This window comes from Nerophis ophidion, linkage group LG08 (genome assembly GCF_033978795.1).
Source record: "Nerophis ophidion isolate RoL-2023_Sa linkage group LG08, RoL_Noph_v1.0, whole genome shotgun sequence".
In the NCBI taxonomy this organism is placed as follows: Eukaryota; Metazoa; Chordata; class Actinopteri; order Syngnathiformes; family Syngnathidae; genus Nerophis; species Nerophis ophidion.
In genome coordinates, this window is record NC_084618.1 from 67,624,410 (window position 1) to 67,641,584 (window position 17,175).

The 17,175-nt window shown below is 40.8% G+C and overlaps 1 protein-coding gene across 1 annotated transcript in view; it reads right to left on the reverse strand.

Moving 5' to 3' along the window:
- LOC133558456 (KN motif and ankyrin repeat domain-containing protein 1-like) overlaps positions 1-17,175 on the reverse strand; it is a 64,895-nt gene that overhangs the window by 30,287 nt on the left and 17,433 nt on the right. The window contains exon 5 of the mRNA XM_061909838.1: positions 2,251-2,341. Within this exon, the coding sequence (XP_061765822.1) occupies positions 2,251-2,341 (91 nt within the window). The remainder of the gene's footprint in view (positions 1-2,250; positions 2,342-17,175) is intronic.

Here is a 17,175-nt window from a genome sequence, read left to right on the forward strand (position 1 = left end):
AGTATGTAAGTAGAACATGTACAACAGTAGAAGATGTATGTGAGTATGTAAGTAGAAGATGTATGTGAGTATGTAAGTAGAAGATGTATGTGAGTATGTAAGTAGAACATGTACAACAGTAGAAGATGTATGTGAGTATGTAAGTAGAAGATGTATGTAAGTATGTAAGTAGAACATGTACAACAGTAGATGTATGTATGTGAGTATATAAGTAGAAGATGTATGTGAGTATGTAAGTAGAATATGTATGTAAGTATGTAAGTAGAATATGTATGTAAGTATGTAAGTAGAAGATGTATGTGAGTATGTAAGTAGAACATGTACAACAGTAGAAGATGTATGTGAGTATGTAAGTAGAAGATGTATGTAAGTATGTAAGTAGAAGATGTATGTGAGTATGTAAGTAGAAGATGTATGTAAGTAGAAGATGTATGTGAGTATGTAAGTAGAACATGTACAACAGTAGAAGATGTATGTGAGTATGTAAGTAGAAGATGTATGTAAGTATGTAAGTAGAACATGTACAACAGTAGAAGATGTATGTGAGTATGTAAGTAGAAGATTTATGTAAGTATGTAAGTAGAACATGTACAACAGTAGATGTATGTATGTGAGTATGTAAGTAGAAGATGTATGTGAGTATGTAAGTAGAAGATGTATGTAAGTATGTAAGTAGAAGATGTATGTGAGTATGTAAGTAGAACATGTACAACAGTAGATGTATGTATGTGAGTATGTAAGTAGAAGATGTATGTAAGTATGTAAGTAGAAGATGTATGTGAGTATGTAAGTAGAACATGTACAACAGTAGAAGATGTATGTGAGTATGTAAGTAGAAGATGTATGTAAGTATGTAAGTAGAACATGTACAACAGTAGATGTATGTATGTGAGTATGTAAGTAGAAGATGTATGTGAGTATGTAAGTAGAAGATGTATGTAAGTATGTAAGTAGAAGATGTATGTGAGTATGTAAGTAGAACATGTACAACAGTAGATGTATGTTTGTGAGTATGTAAGTAGAAGATGTATGTGAGTATGTAAGTAGAACATGTACAACAGTAGATGTATGTATGTGAGTATGTAAGTAGAAGATGTATGTAAGTATGTAAGTAGAACATGTACAACAGTAGATGTATGTATGTGAGTATGTAAGTAGAAGATGTATGTAAGTATGTAAGTATAACATGTACAACAGTAGATGTATGTATATGAGTATGCAAGTAGAAGATGTATGTGAGTATGTAAGTAGAAGATGTATGTAAGTATGTAAGTAGAAGATGTATGTAAGTATGTAAGTAGAAGATGTATGTGAGTATGTAAGTAGAAGATGTATGTGAGTATGTAAGTAGAAGATGTATGTAAGTATGTAAGTAGAAGATGTATGTGAGTATGTAAGTAGAAGATGTATGTAAGTATGTAAGTAGAAGATGTATGTGAGTATGTAAGTAGAACATGTACAACAGTAGATGTATGTATGTGAGTATGTAAGTAGAAGATGTATGTAAGTATGTAAGTAGAAGATGTATGTGAGTATGTAAGTAGAACATGTACAACAGTAGAAGATGTATGTGAGTATGTAAGTAGAAGATGTATGTAAGTATGTAAGTAGAACATGTACAACAGTAGATGTATGTATGTGAGTATGTAAGTAGAAGATGTATGTGAGTATGTAAGTAGAAGATGTATGTAAGTATGTAAGTAGAAGATGTATGTGAGTATGTAAGTAGAACATGTACAACAGTAGATGTATGTTTGTGAGTATGTAAGTAGAACATGTACAACAGTAGATGTATGTATGTGAGTATGTAAGTAGAAGATGTATGTAAGTATGTAAGTAGAACATGTACAACAGTAGATGTATGTATGTGAGTATGTAAGTAGAAGATGTATGTAAGTATGTAAGTATAACATGTACAACAGTAGATGTATGTATGTGAGTATGCAAGTAGAAGATGTATGTGAGTATGTAAGTAGAAGATGTATGTAAGTATGTAAGTAGAAGATGTATGTAAGTATGTAAGTAGAAGATGTATGTGAGTATGTAAGTAGAAGATGTATGTGAGTATGTAAGTAGAAGATGTATGTAAGTATGTAAGTAGAAGATGTATGTGAGTATGTAAGTAGAAGATGTATGTGAGTATGTAAGTAGAACATGTACAACAGTAGAAGATGTATGTGAGTATGTAAGTAGAAGATGTATGTGAGTATGTAAGTAGAAGATGTATGTAAGTATGTAAGTAGAACATACCCAGTGTCCACCTTCATGAATCTCATGTTTCTTCTGCTGTTGCTGCAGCTTTGGTCTCCTTCCTTCTTCTTCTTCTGCACATGTGATCCATCTAGGAACAACACACTTTATATCACTTTCTTCTTCTGCACATGTGATCCATCTAGGAACAACACACTTTATATCACTTTCTTCTTCTGCACATGTGATCCATCTAGGAACAACACACTTTATATCACTTTCTTCTTCTGCACATGTGATCCATCTAGGAACAACACACTTTATATCACTTTCTTCTTCTGCACATGTGATCCATCTAGGAACAACACACTTTATATCACTTTCTTCCTCTGCACATGTGATCCATCTCAGAACAACACACTTTATACCACTTTCTTCTTCTGCACATGTGATCCATCTAGGAACAACACACTTTATATCACTTTCTTCCTCTGCACATGTGATCCATCTAGGAACAACACACTTTATATCACTTTCTTCTTCTGCACATGTGATCCATCTTGGAACAACACACTTTATATCACTTTCTTCCTCTGCACATGTGATCCATCTCAGAACAACACACTTTATACCACTTTCTTCTTCTGCACATGTGATCCATCTAGGAACAACACACTTTATATCACTTTCTTCCTCTGCACATGTGATCCATCTAGGAACAACATACTTTATATCACTTTCTTCTTCTGCACATGTGATCCATCTAGGAACAACACACTTTATATCACTTTCTTCTTCTGCACATGTGATCCATCTAGGAACAACACACTTTATATCACTTTCTTCTTCTGCACATGTGATCCATCTAGGAACAACACACTTTATATCACTTTCTTCTTCTGCACATGTGATCCATCTAGGAACAACACACTTTATATCACTTTCTTCCTCTGCACATGTGATCCATCTCAGAACAACACACTTTATACCACTTTCTTCTTCTGCACATGTGATCCATCTAGGAACAACACACTTTATATCACTTTCTTCCTCTGCACATGTGATCCATCTAGGAACAACACACTTTATATCACTTTCTTCTTCTGCACATGTGATCCATCTTGGAACAACACACTTTATATCACTTTCTTCCTCTGCACATGTGATCCATCTCAGAACAACACACTTTATACCACTTTCTTCTTCTGCACATGTGATCCATCTAGGAACAACACACTTTATATCACTTTCTTCCTCTGCACATGTGATCCATCTAGGAACAACACACTTTATATCACTTTCTTCTTCTGCACATGTGATCCATCTAGGAACAACACACTTTATATCACTTTCTTCTTCTGCACATGTGATCCATCTAGGAACAACACACTTTATATCACTTTCTTCTTCTGCACATGTGATCCATCTAGGAACAACACACTTTATATCACTTTCTTCTTCTGCACATGTGATCCATCTAGGAACAACACACTTTATACCACTTTCTTCTTCTGCACATGTGATCCATCTAGGAACAACACACTTTATATCACTTTCTTCTTCTGCACATGTGATCCATCTAGGAACAACACACTTTATATCACTTTCTTCTTCTGCACATGTGATCCATCTAGGAACAACACACTTTATATCACTTTCTTCTTCTGCACATGTGATCCATCTAGGAACAACACACTTTATATCACTTTCTTCCTCTGCACATGTGATCCATCTAGGAACAACACACTTTATATCACTTTCTTCCTCTGCACATGTGATCCATCTAGGAACAACACACTTTATATCACTTTCTTCTTCTGCACATGTGATCCATCTAGGAACAACACACTTTATATCACTTTCTTCTTCTGCACATGTGATCCATCTAGGAACAACACACTTTATATCACTTTCTTCTTCTGCACATGTGATCCATCTAGGAACAACACACTTTATATCACTTTCTTCTTCTGCACATGTGATCCATCTAGGAACAACACACTTTATACCACTTTCTTCTTCTGCACATGTGATCCATCTAGGAACAACACACTTTATATCACTTTCTTCTTCTGCACATGTGATCCATCTAGGAACAACACACTTTATATCACTTTCTTCTTCTGCACATGTGATCCATCTAGGAACAACACACTTTATATCACTTTCTTCTTCTGCACATGTGATCCATCTCAGAACAACACACTTTATACCACTTTCTTCTTCTGCACATGTGATCCATCTAGGAACAACACACTTTATATCACTTTCTTCCTCTGCACATGTGATCCATCTAGGAACAACACACTTTATATCACTTTCTTCTTCTGCACATGTGATCCATCTTGGAACAACACACTTTATATCACTTTCTTCCTCTGCACATGTGATCCATCTCAGAACAACACACTTTATACCACTTTCTTCTTCTGCACATGTGATCCATCTAGGAACAACATACTTTATATCACTTTCTTCCTCTGCACATGTGATCCATCTAGGAACAACACACTTTATATCACTTTCTTCTTCTGCACATGTGATCCATCTAGGAACAACACACTTTATTAGTTCACTGTTTATGCCAAGCAGGAACCAGACATTGAAACAACTTGACATCTTGTTGAATTAGGTCCTGACGTTGAGCAACTTAAATACAGCGTTGAGGTACACTCCAGGTAGTATAAAGTTTGGGTGTGACATCACACACACTCCAGGTAGTATAAAGTTTGGGTGTGACATCACACACACTCCAGGTAGTATAAAGTTTGGGTGTGACATCACACACACTCCAGGTAGTATAAAGTTTGGGTGTGACATCACACACACTCCAGGTAGTATAAAGTTTGGGTGTGACATCACACACACTCCAGGTAGTATAAAGTTTGGGTGTGACATCACACACACTCCAGGTAGTATAAAGTTTGGGTGTGACATCACACACACTCCAGGTAGTATAAAGTTTGGGTGTGACATCACACACACTCCAGGTAGTATAAAGTTTGGGTGTGACATCACACACACTCCAGGTAGTATAAAGTTTGGGTGTGACATCACACACACTCCAGGTAGTATAAAGTTTGGGTGTGACATCACACACACTCCAGGTAGTATAAAGTTTGGGTGTGACATCACACACACTCCAGGTAGTATAAAGTTTGGGTGTGACATCACACACACTCCAGGTAGTATAAAGTTTGGGTGTGACATCACACACACTCCAGGTAGTATAAAGTTTGGGTGTGACATCACACACACTCCAGGTAGTATAAAGTTTGGGTGTGACATCACACACACTCCAGGTAGTATAAAGTTTGGTGTGACATCACACACACTCCAGGTAGTATAAAGTTTGGTGTGACATCACACACACTCCAGGTTCTCTAACATGAGTTTGGGTTTTTAGGGAATCAGTGACGGGTTTCAGCTCAGTTTAAAAAGATACCAGAATGAGTACTCATTTGTACTTCAACTCACCACTTCATGGACATTTGTACTTAAACTCACCACTTCATGGACATTTGTACTTAGACTCACCACTTCATGGACATTTGTACTTAAACTCACCACTTCATGGACATTTGTACTTAGACTCACCACTTCATGGACATTTGTACTTAGACTCACTACTTCATGGACATTCGTACTTAGACTCACCACTTCATGGACATTTGTACTTAAACTCACCACTTCATGGACATTTGTACTTAGACTCACCACTTCATGGACATTTGTACTTAAACTCACCACTTCATGGACATTTGTACTTAGACTCACCACTTCATGGACATTTGTACTTAGACTCACCACTTCATGGACATTCGTACTTAGACTCACCACTTCATGGACATTTGTACTTAAACTCACCACTTCATGGACATTTGTACTTAGACTCACCACTTCATGGACATTTGTACTTAGACTCACCACTTCATGGACATTTGTACTTCAACTCACCACTTCATGGACATTTGTACTTAAACTCACCACTTCATGGACATTTGTACTTAGACTCACCACTTCATGGACATTTGTACTTAAACTCACCACTTCATGGACATTTGTACTTAGACTCACCACTTCATGGACATTTGTACTTAGACTCACCACTTCATGGACATTCGTACTTAGACTCACCACTTCATGGACATTTGTACTTAAACTCACCACTTCATGGACATTTGTACTTAGACTCACCACTTCATGGACATTTGTACTTAAACTCACCACTTCATGGACATTTGTACTTAGACTCACCACTTCATGGACATTTGTACTTAGACTCACCAATTCATGGACATTCGTACTTAGACTCACCACTTCATGGACATTTGTACTTAGACTCACCACTTCATGGACATTTGTACTTAGACTCACCACTTCATGGACATTTGTACTTAGACACACCAATTCATGGACATTTGTACTTAAACTCACTACTTCATGGACATTTGTACTTAAACTCACCACTTCATGGACATTTGTACTTAGACTCACCACTTCATGGACATTTGTACTTAAACTCACCACTTCATGGACATTTGTACTTAGACTCACCACTTCATGGACATTTGTACTTAGACTCACCAATTCATGGACATTCGTACTTAGACTCACCACTTCATGGACATTTGTACTTAGTTAGACTCACCACTTCATGGACATTTGTACTTAGACACACCAATTCATGGACATTCGTACTTAGACTCACCAATTCATGGACATTTGTACTTAGTTAGACTCACCACTTCATGGACATTTGTACTTAAACTCACCACTTCATGGACATTTGTACTTAGTTAGACTCACCACTTCATGGACATTTGTACTTAAATTCACCACTTCATGGACATTTGTACTTACTTAGACTCACCAATTCATGGACATTTGTACTTAGTTAGACTCACCAATTCATGGACATTTGTACTTAGTTAGACTCACCACTTCATGGACATTTGTACTTACTTAGACTCACCACTTCATGGACATTTGTACTTAGTTAGACTCACCACTTCATGGACATTTGTACTTACTTAGACTCACCACTTCATGGACATTTGTACTTACTTAGACTCACTACTTCATGGACATTTGTACTTAGTTAGACTCACCACTTCATGGACATTTGTACTTAGTTAGACTCACCACTTCATGGACATTTGTACTTAGACTCACCACTTCATGGACATTTGTACTTAAACTCACTACTTCATAGACATTTGTACTTAGTTAGACTCACCACTTCATGGACATTTGTACTTAGTTAGACTCACCACTTCATGGACATTTGTACTTAGTTAGACTCACTACTTCATGGACATTTGTACTTAGACTCACCACTTCATGGACATTTGTACTTAGTTAGACTCACTACTTCATGGACATTTGTACTTAGACTCACCACTTCATAGACATTTGTACTTAGTTAGACTCACCACTTCATGGACATTTGTACTTAAACTCACTACTTCATGGACATTTGTACTTAGACTCACCACTTCATAGACATTTGTACTTAGTTAGACTCACTACTTCATGGACATTTGTACTTAGTTAGACTCACTACTTCATGGACATTTGTACTTAGACTCACCACTTCATGGACATTTGTACTTAGTTAGACTCACTACTTCATGGACATTTGTACTTAGACTCACCACTTCATAGACATTTGTACTTAGTTAGACTCACCACTTCATGGACATTTGTACTTAAACTCACTACTTCATGGACATTTGTACTTAGTTTGACTCACCACTTCATGGACATTTGTACTTAGACTCACCACTTCATGGACATTTGTACTTAAACTCACTACTTCATAGACATTTGTACTTAAACTCACTACTTCATAGACATTTGTACTTAGTTAGACTCACCACTTCATGGACATTTGTACTTAGTTAGACTCACCACTTCATGGACATTTGTACTTAGTTAGACTCACCACTTCATGGACATTTGTACTTACTTAGATTCACCACTTCATGGACATTTGTACTTAGTTAAACTCACTACTTCATGGACATTTGTACTTAGACTCACCACTTCATGGACATTTGTACTTAGACTCATCACTTCATGGACATTTGTACTTAGTTAGACTCACCACTTCATGGACATTTGTACTTACTTAGACTCACCACTTCATGGACATTTGTACTTACTTAGACTCACCACTTCATGGACATTTGTACTTACTTAGATTCACCACTTCATGGACATTTGTACTTAGTTAAACTCACTACTTCATGGACATTTGTACTTAGACTCACCACTTCATGGACATTTGTACTTAGACTCACCACTTCATGGACATTTGTACTTAGTTAGACTCACCACTTCATGGACATTTGTACTTAGTTAGACTCACCACTTCATGGACATTTGTACTTACTTAGATTCACCACTTCATGGACATTTGTACTTAGTTAAACTCACTACTTCATGGACATTTGTACTTAGACTCACCACTTCATGGACATTTGTACTTAGACTCACCACTTCATGGACATTTGTACTTAGTTAGACTCACCACTTCATGGACATTTGTACTTACTTAGACTCACCACTTCATGGACATTTGTACTTACTTAGACTCACCACTTCATGGACATTTGTACTTACTTAGATTCACCACTTCATGGACATTTGTACTTAGTTAAACTCACTACTTCATGGACATTTGTACTTAGACTCACCACTTCATGGACATTTGTACTTAGACTCACCACTTCATGGACATTTGTACTTAGTTAGACTCACCACTTCATGGACATTTGTACTTAGTTAGACTCACCACTTCATGGACATTTGTACTTACTTAGACTCACCACTTCATGGACATTTGTACTTACTTAGACTCACCACTTCATGGACATTTGTACTTAGTTAGACTCACCACTTCATGGACATTTGTACTTAGACTCACCACTTCATGGACATTGGTACTTAGTTAGACTCACCACTTCATGGACATTTGTACTTAGTTAGACTCACCACTTCATGGACATTTGTACTTAGTTAGACTCACCACTTCATGGGGAGTAGTTTGGTGATGCACATTTCCACACCTCTTGATACTTTTTCAATGAAAGGTGAATTGAATTTGATGAAAATTCATGAGCTGCAGATAGTTCAGTCATTGATGGTTTCAGTGCAAAATAAGACTACATTTGCACACAAGTCAGCCCTGAGATAGAGAGCAGCCCTACGATGAGAACATGAGATAGAGAGGAACAGCCCTACGATGAGAACATGAGATAGAGAGCAGCCCTACGATGAGAACATGAGATAGAGAGCAGCCCTACGATGAGAACATGAGCTAGAGAACAGCCCTACGATGAGAACATGAGATAGAGAGGAACAGCCCTACGATGAGAACATGAGATAGGGAGCAGCCCTACGATGAGAACATGAGCTAGAGAGCAGCCCTACGATGAGAACATGAGATAGAGAGCAGCCCTACAATGAGAACATGAGCTAGAGAGCAGCCGTACAATGAGAACATGAGATAGAGAGCAGCCCTACGATGAGAACATGAGATAGAGAGCAGCCCTACGATGAGAACATGAGATAGAGAGGAACAGCCCTACGATGAGAACATGAGCTAGAGAACAGCCCTACGATGAGAACATGAGATAGAGAGGAACAGCCCTACGATGAGAACATGAGATAGAGAGCAGCCCTACGATGAGAACATGAGCTAGAGAGCAGCCCTGCGATGAGAACATGAGATAGAGAGCAGCCCTACGATGAGAACATGAGATAGGGAGCAGCTCTACGATGAGAACATGAGATAGAGAGCAGCCCTACGATGAGAACATGAGATAGAGAGCAGCCCTACGATGAGAACATGAGCTAGAGAGCAGCCCTACGATGAGAACATGAGATAGAGAGCAGCCCTACAATGAGAACATGAGCTAGAGAGCAGCCGTACAATGAGAACATGAGATAGAGAGCAGCCCTACGATGAGAACATGAGCTAGAGAGCAGCCCTACAATGAGAACATGAGATAGAGAGCAGCCCTCTGATGAGAACATGAGATAGAGAGCAGTGACACAGCAGGAAGGGGCTGGGTATGTGCTGAAATGTCATGTGATGTAGTTTGTGTACAGGGAGGGGCGGCCATTACCGCCTAACCGGTGAGGGGGCGTGTCTTCATGTGGGCGGGGTGGACCCCTGACCAATGGCAACAGAGTAGACATGGACAGAGAGGAGCCTACTTTATGTAAGGGGGCGTGTCTTCATGTGGACGGGGAGGAGCCTACTTTATGTGAGGAGGCGTGTCTTCATGTGGACGGGGAGGAGCCTACTTTATGTGAGGGGGTGTGTCTTCATGTGGACGGGGAGGAGCCTACTTTATGTGAGGGGGTGTGTCTTCATGTGGACGGGGAGGAGCCTACTTTATGTGAGGGGGTGTGTCTTCATGTGGACGGGGAGGAGCCTACTTTATGTGAGGGCTCCAGCCAACAGGAGGAGAATGCAGAGTGGAGTCAAAGAAAAGTGACATTTCAAACTAGCAGCTCTTATTCTTCTTCTTCTTCTTCTTCTTCTTCTTCTTCTTCTTCTTCTTCTTCTTCTTCTTCTTCACAACACACAATCAACTCTATGTTCATTGTGACAACAACAACAACAACTTCTTCTCCTTCACAACACAGAAATGTGCATTGTGACAACAACAAAGAATGAACACAGATTATATATATATATATATATATATATATATATATATATATATATATATATATATATGTAGATGTAGATGTAGATGTATGTGTATTTGTAGATGTAGATGTATATGTAGATGTATGTGTATGTGTAGATGTAGATGTATATGTAGATGTATGTGTATGTGTAGATGTATATGTATGTGTATATGTAGATGTATATGTAGATGTATGTTTAGATGTATATGTATGTGTATATGTAGATGTAGATGTATATGTAGATGTATGTGTATATGTATGTGTATATGTAGATGTAGATGTATATGTAGATGTATGTGTATATGTATGTGTATATGTAGATGTAGATGTATATGTAGATGTATGTGTATGTGTAGATGTATATGTATGTGTAGATGTAGATGTAGATGTAGATGTATGTGTATGTGTATGTGTATGTGTATGTGTAGATGTAGATGTAGATGTAGATAGTGAGGAGAAGAATGCTTGCTGCCTTCAGTGTGACAGGATGGAAGGAACACAAACTGCTCGGCAGCAGAAATAACTTGCAGAGCAGCTGACATTCCAGGCGTGGCCACCACTTCCTCTCTAGACCCAAACTCTATTTTAGTTCAGGCCTGAGAAGGACAAAACCTCTTTTTCAACCTCGACTAGGAGATTTTTTGTTTTAACACACACTTGTAAGAAGTTTAGAAGATGAATGTGTTCAAGCACACACATTTTAATGGCACCTAGTGTCTGTGCTCAAGTCACTAACTACAGCAGGGGTCACTAACTACAGCAGGGCTCACTAACTACAGCAGGGGTCACTAACTACAGCAGGGCTCACTAACTACAGCAGGGCTCACTAACTACAGCAAGGGTCACTAACTACAGCAGGGCTCACTAACTACATCAGGGGTCACTAACTACAGCAGGGGTCACTAACTACAGCAGGGCTCACTAACTACAGCAGGGCTCACTAACTACAGCAGGGGTCACTAACTACAGCAGGGCTCACTAACTACAGCAGGGCTCACTAACTACAGCAGGGCTCACTAACTACAGCAGGGGTCACTAACTACAGCAAGGGTCACTAACTACAGCAGGGCTCACTAACTACATCAGGGGTCACTAACTACAGCAGGGCTCACTAACTACAGCAGGGCTCACTAACTACAGCAGGGCTCACTAACTACAGCAAGGGTCACTAACTACAGCAGGGCTCACTAACTACATCAGGGGTCACTAACTACAGCAGGGGTCACTAACTACAGCAGGGCTCACTAACTACAGCAGGGCTCACTAACTACAGCAGGGGTCACTAACTACAGCAGGGCTCACTAACTACAGCAGGGCTCACTAACTACAGCAAGGGTCACTAACTACAGCAGGGCTCACTAACTACATCAGGGGTCACTAACTACAGCAGGGGTCACTAACTACAGCAGGGCTCACTAACTACAGCAGGGCTCACTAACTACAGCAGGGGTCACTAACTACAGCAGGGCTCACTAACTACAGCAGGGCTCACTAACTACAGCAGGGCTCACTAACTACAGCAAGGGTCACTAACTACAGCAGGGCTCACTAACTACATCAGGGGTCACTAACTACAGCAGGGCTCACTAACTACAGCAGGGCTCACTAACTACAGCAGGGCTCACTAACTACAGCAAGGGTCACTAACTACAGCAGGGCTCACTAACTACATCAGGGGTCACTAACTACAGCAGGGGTCACTAACTACAGCAGGGCTCACTAACTACAGCAGGGCTCACTAACTACAGCAGGGGTCACTAACTACAGCAGGGCTCACTAACTACAGCAGGGCTCACTAACTACAGCAGGGCTCACTAACTACAGCAAGGGTCACTAACTACAGCAGGGCTCACTAACTACATCAGGGGTCACTAACTACAGCAGGGGTCACTAACTACAGCAGGGCTCACTAACTACAGCAGGGCTCACTAACTACAGCAGGGGTCACTAACTACAGCAGGGCTCACTAACTACAGCAGGGCTCACTAACTACAGCAGGGCTCACTAACTACAGCAGGGGTCACTAACTACAGCAGGGCTCACTAACTACAGCAGGGGTCACTAACTACAGCAGGGGTCACTAACTACAGCAGGGGTCACTAACTACAGCAGGGCTCACTAACTACAGCAGGGCTCACTAACTACAGCAGGGGTCACTAACTACAGCAGGGCTCACTAACTACAGCAGGGCTCACTAACTACAGCAGGGCTCACTAACTACAGCAGGGGTCACTAACTACAGCAGGGCTCACTAACTACAGCAGGGGTCACTAACTACAGCAGGGCTCACTAACTACAGCAGGGGTCACTAACTACAGCAGGGCTCACTAACTACAGCAGGGCTCACTAACTACATCAGGGGTCACTAACTACAGCAGGGCTCACTAACTACAGCAGGGCTCACTAACTACAGCAGGGGTCACTAACTACAGCACGGGTCACTAACTACATCAGGGGTCACTAACTACAGCAGGGCTCACTAACTACAGCAGGGCTCACTAACTACAGCAGGAGTCACTAACTACAGCAGGGGTCACTAACTACAGCAGGGCTCACTAACTACAGCAGGGGTCACTAACTACAGCAGGGCTCACTAACTACAGCAGGGGTCACTAACTAGATCAGGGCTCACTAACTACAGCAGGGGTCACTAACTACATCAGGGCTCACTAACTACAGCAGGGGTCACTAACTACAGCAGGGGTCACTAACTACAGCAGGGCTCACTAACTACAGCAGGGGTCACTAACTACATCAGGGCTCACTAACTACAGCAGGGGTCACTAACTACAGCAGGGGTCACTAACTACAGCAGGGCTCACTAACTACAGCAGGGCTCACTAACTACAGCAGGGGTCACTAACTACAGCAGGGGTCACTAACTACAGCAGGGCTCACTAACTACAGCAGGGGTCACTAACTACAGCAGGGCTCACTAACTACAGCAGGGCTCACTAACTACAGCAGGGGTCACTAACTACAGCAGGGGTCACTAACTACAGCAGGGGTCACTAACTACAGCAGGGGTCACTAACTACATCAGGGCTCACTAACTACAGCAGGGGTCACTAACTACATCAGGGCTCACTAACTACAGCAGGGGTCACTAACTACATCAGGGGTCACTAACTACAGCAGGGCTCACTAACTACATCAGGGGTCACTAACTACAGCAGGGGTCACTAACTACATCAGGGGTCACTAACTACAGCAGGGCTCACTAACTACAGCAGGGCTCACTAACTACATCAGGGGTCACTAACTACAACAGGCATCACTAACTACAGCAGGGGTCACTAACTACAGCAGGGGTCACTAACTACAGCAGGGGTCACTAACTACAGCAGGGCTCACTAACTACAGCAGGGGTCACTAACTACAGCAGGCGTCACTAACTACAGCAGGGGTCACTAACTACAGCAGGGGTCACTAACTACAGCAGGGCTCACTAACTACATCAGGGGTCACTAACTACAGCAGGGGTCACTAACTACAGCAGGGGTCACTAACTACAGCAGGGCTCACTAACTACAGCAGGGCTCACTAACTACAGCAGGGGTCACTAACTACAGCAGGGGTCACTAACTACATCAGGGGTCACTAACTACAGCAGGGCTCACTAACTACAGCAGGGCTCACTAACTACAGCAGGGCTCACTAACTACAGCAGGGCTCACTAACTACAGCAGGGGTCACTAACTACAGCAGGGGTCACTAACTACATCAGGGCTCACTAACTACAGCAGGGCTCACTAACTACAGCAGGGCTCACTAACTACAGCAGGGGTCACTAACTACAGCAGGGCTCACTAACTACATCAGGGGTCACTAACTACATCAGGGGTCACTAACTACATCAGGGCTCACTAACTACAGCAGGGCTCACTAACTACAGCAGGGGTCACTAACTACAGCAGGGGTCACTAACTACATCAGGGGTCACTAACTACAGCAGGGCTCACTAACTACATCAGGGGTCACTAACTACAGCAGGGGTCACTAACTACAGCAGGGCTCACTAACTACAGCAGGGCTCACTAACTACATCAGGGGTCACTAACTACAGCAGGCGTCACCAACTACAGCAGGGGTCACTAACTACATCAGGGGTCACTAACTACAGCAGGCGTCACTAACTACAGCAGGGGTCACTAACTACAGCAGGGGTCACTAACTACAGCAGGGGTCACTAACTACATCAGGGGTCACTAACTACAGCAGGGGTCACTAACTACAGCAGGGGTCACTAACTACAGCAGGGGTCACTAACTACAGCAGGGGTCACTAACTACAGCAGGGGTCACTAACTACATCAGGGGTCACTAACTACAGCAGGGGTCACTAACTACAGCAGGGGTCACTAACTACAGCAGGGGTCACTAACTACAGCAGGGGTCACTAACTACAGCAGGGGTCACTAACTACAGCAGGGGTCACTAACTACAGCAGGGGTCACTAACTACATCAGGGGTCACTAACTACAGCAGGGGTCACTAACTACAGCAGGGGTCACTAACTACAGCAGGGGTCACTAACTACAGCAGGGGTCACTAACTACAGCAGGGCTCACTAACTACAGCAGGGCTCACTAACTACAGCAGGGGTCACTAACTACAGCAGGGGTCACTAACTACAGCAGGGGTCACTAACTACAGCAGGGGTCACTAACTACAGCAGGGGTCACTAACTACAGCAGGGGTCACTAACTACAGCAGGGGTCACCAAGGTGGGCACCAGGTCGCCCGTAAGGACCAGATGAGTCGCCCGCTGGCCTGTTCTAAAAATAGCTCAAAGAGCAGCACTTACCAGTGAGCTGCCTCTATTTTTAAATGGTATTTATTTACTAGCAAGCTGGTCAACATTTTTAATTCTAAGAGAGACAAAACTCAAATAGAATTTGAAAATCCAAGAAAATATTTTAAAGACTTGGTCTTCACTTGTTTAAATAAATTCATTTATTTCAGAAAGACAATTTTAGAGAAAAAATACAACTTTAAAAATGATTTTAGGATTTTTAAACACATATACTGCAATGAGGTGGCGACTTGTCCAGGGTGTACCCCGCCTTCCGCCCGATTGTAGCTGAGATAGACGCCAGCGCCCCCCGCGACCCCAAAAGGGAGTAAGCGGTAGAAAATGGATGGATGGATAAACACATATACCTTTTTACCTTTTAAATTCTTTCCTCTTCTTTCCTGACAATTTAAATCAATGTTCAAGTACATTTTTTTATTGTAAAGAATAATAAATCCATTTTTATTTAATTCGTCATTTTAGCTTCTGTTTTTTTCGACAAAGAATATTTGTGAAATATTTCTTCAAACTTATTATGATTAAAATTCAAAAAAATTATTCTGGCAAATCTAGAAAATCTTTAGGATTAAATTTAAATCTTATTTCAAAGTCCTTTGAATTTCTTTTAACATTTTTGTTCTGTAAAATCTAGAAGAAATAATGATTAGTCTTTGTTAGAAATATAGCTTGGTCCAATGTGTTATATATTCTAACAAAGTGCAGATTGGATTTTAACATATTTAAAACATGTCATCAAAATTCGAAAATTAATCTTAATCAGGAAAAATGTGTTTCTTTTTTTATTTTTTTCAAAAAGATTCAAATGAGCTAGTTTTTGTCTTCTTTTTTTTGGTTGAATTTTGAATTTTAAAGAGTCGAAATTGAAGATAAACTATGTTTCAAAATTTAATTTTCATTTTTTTCCTGTTTCCTCCTCTTTTAAACCGTTTAATTAAGTGTTTTTTCATCATTTATTGTCTACAAAAAACCTTCCGTAAAAGGAAAAAAAATATACGACGGTGTGACAGACAAAAATACAATTTTTTTAAATATATATATATATATATATATATATATAAGAGAGAGAGCGAGAGAGAGAGACAGATTTATTAAAGGTAAATTGAGCAAATTGGCTATTTCTGGCAATTTATTTAGGTGTGTATCAAACTGGTAGCCCTTGGCATTAATCAGTACCCAATCTGTGACGGCACCATTAATGCTGAAAGGTCCATACAGCTTTTGGAACAACATATGTTGTCATCCAAGCAATGTTATCATGGACGCCCCTGCTTATTTCAGCAAGACAATGCCAAGCCACGTGTTACAACAGCGTGGCTTCGTAGTAAAAGAGTGCGGGTACTTTCCTGGCCCGCCTGCAGTCCAGACCTGTCTCCCATGGAAAATGTGTGGTGCATTATGAAGTGTAAAATAGGACAGCTCACCCCATCCTTCTTTGTGAAAGACTTAGCATTTCAAGGAAGC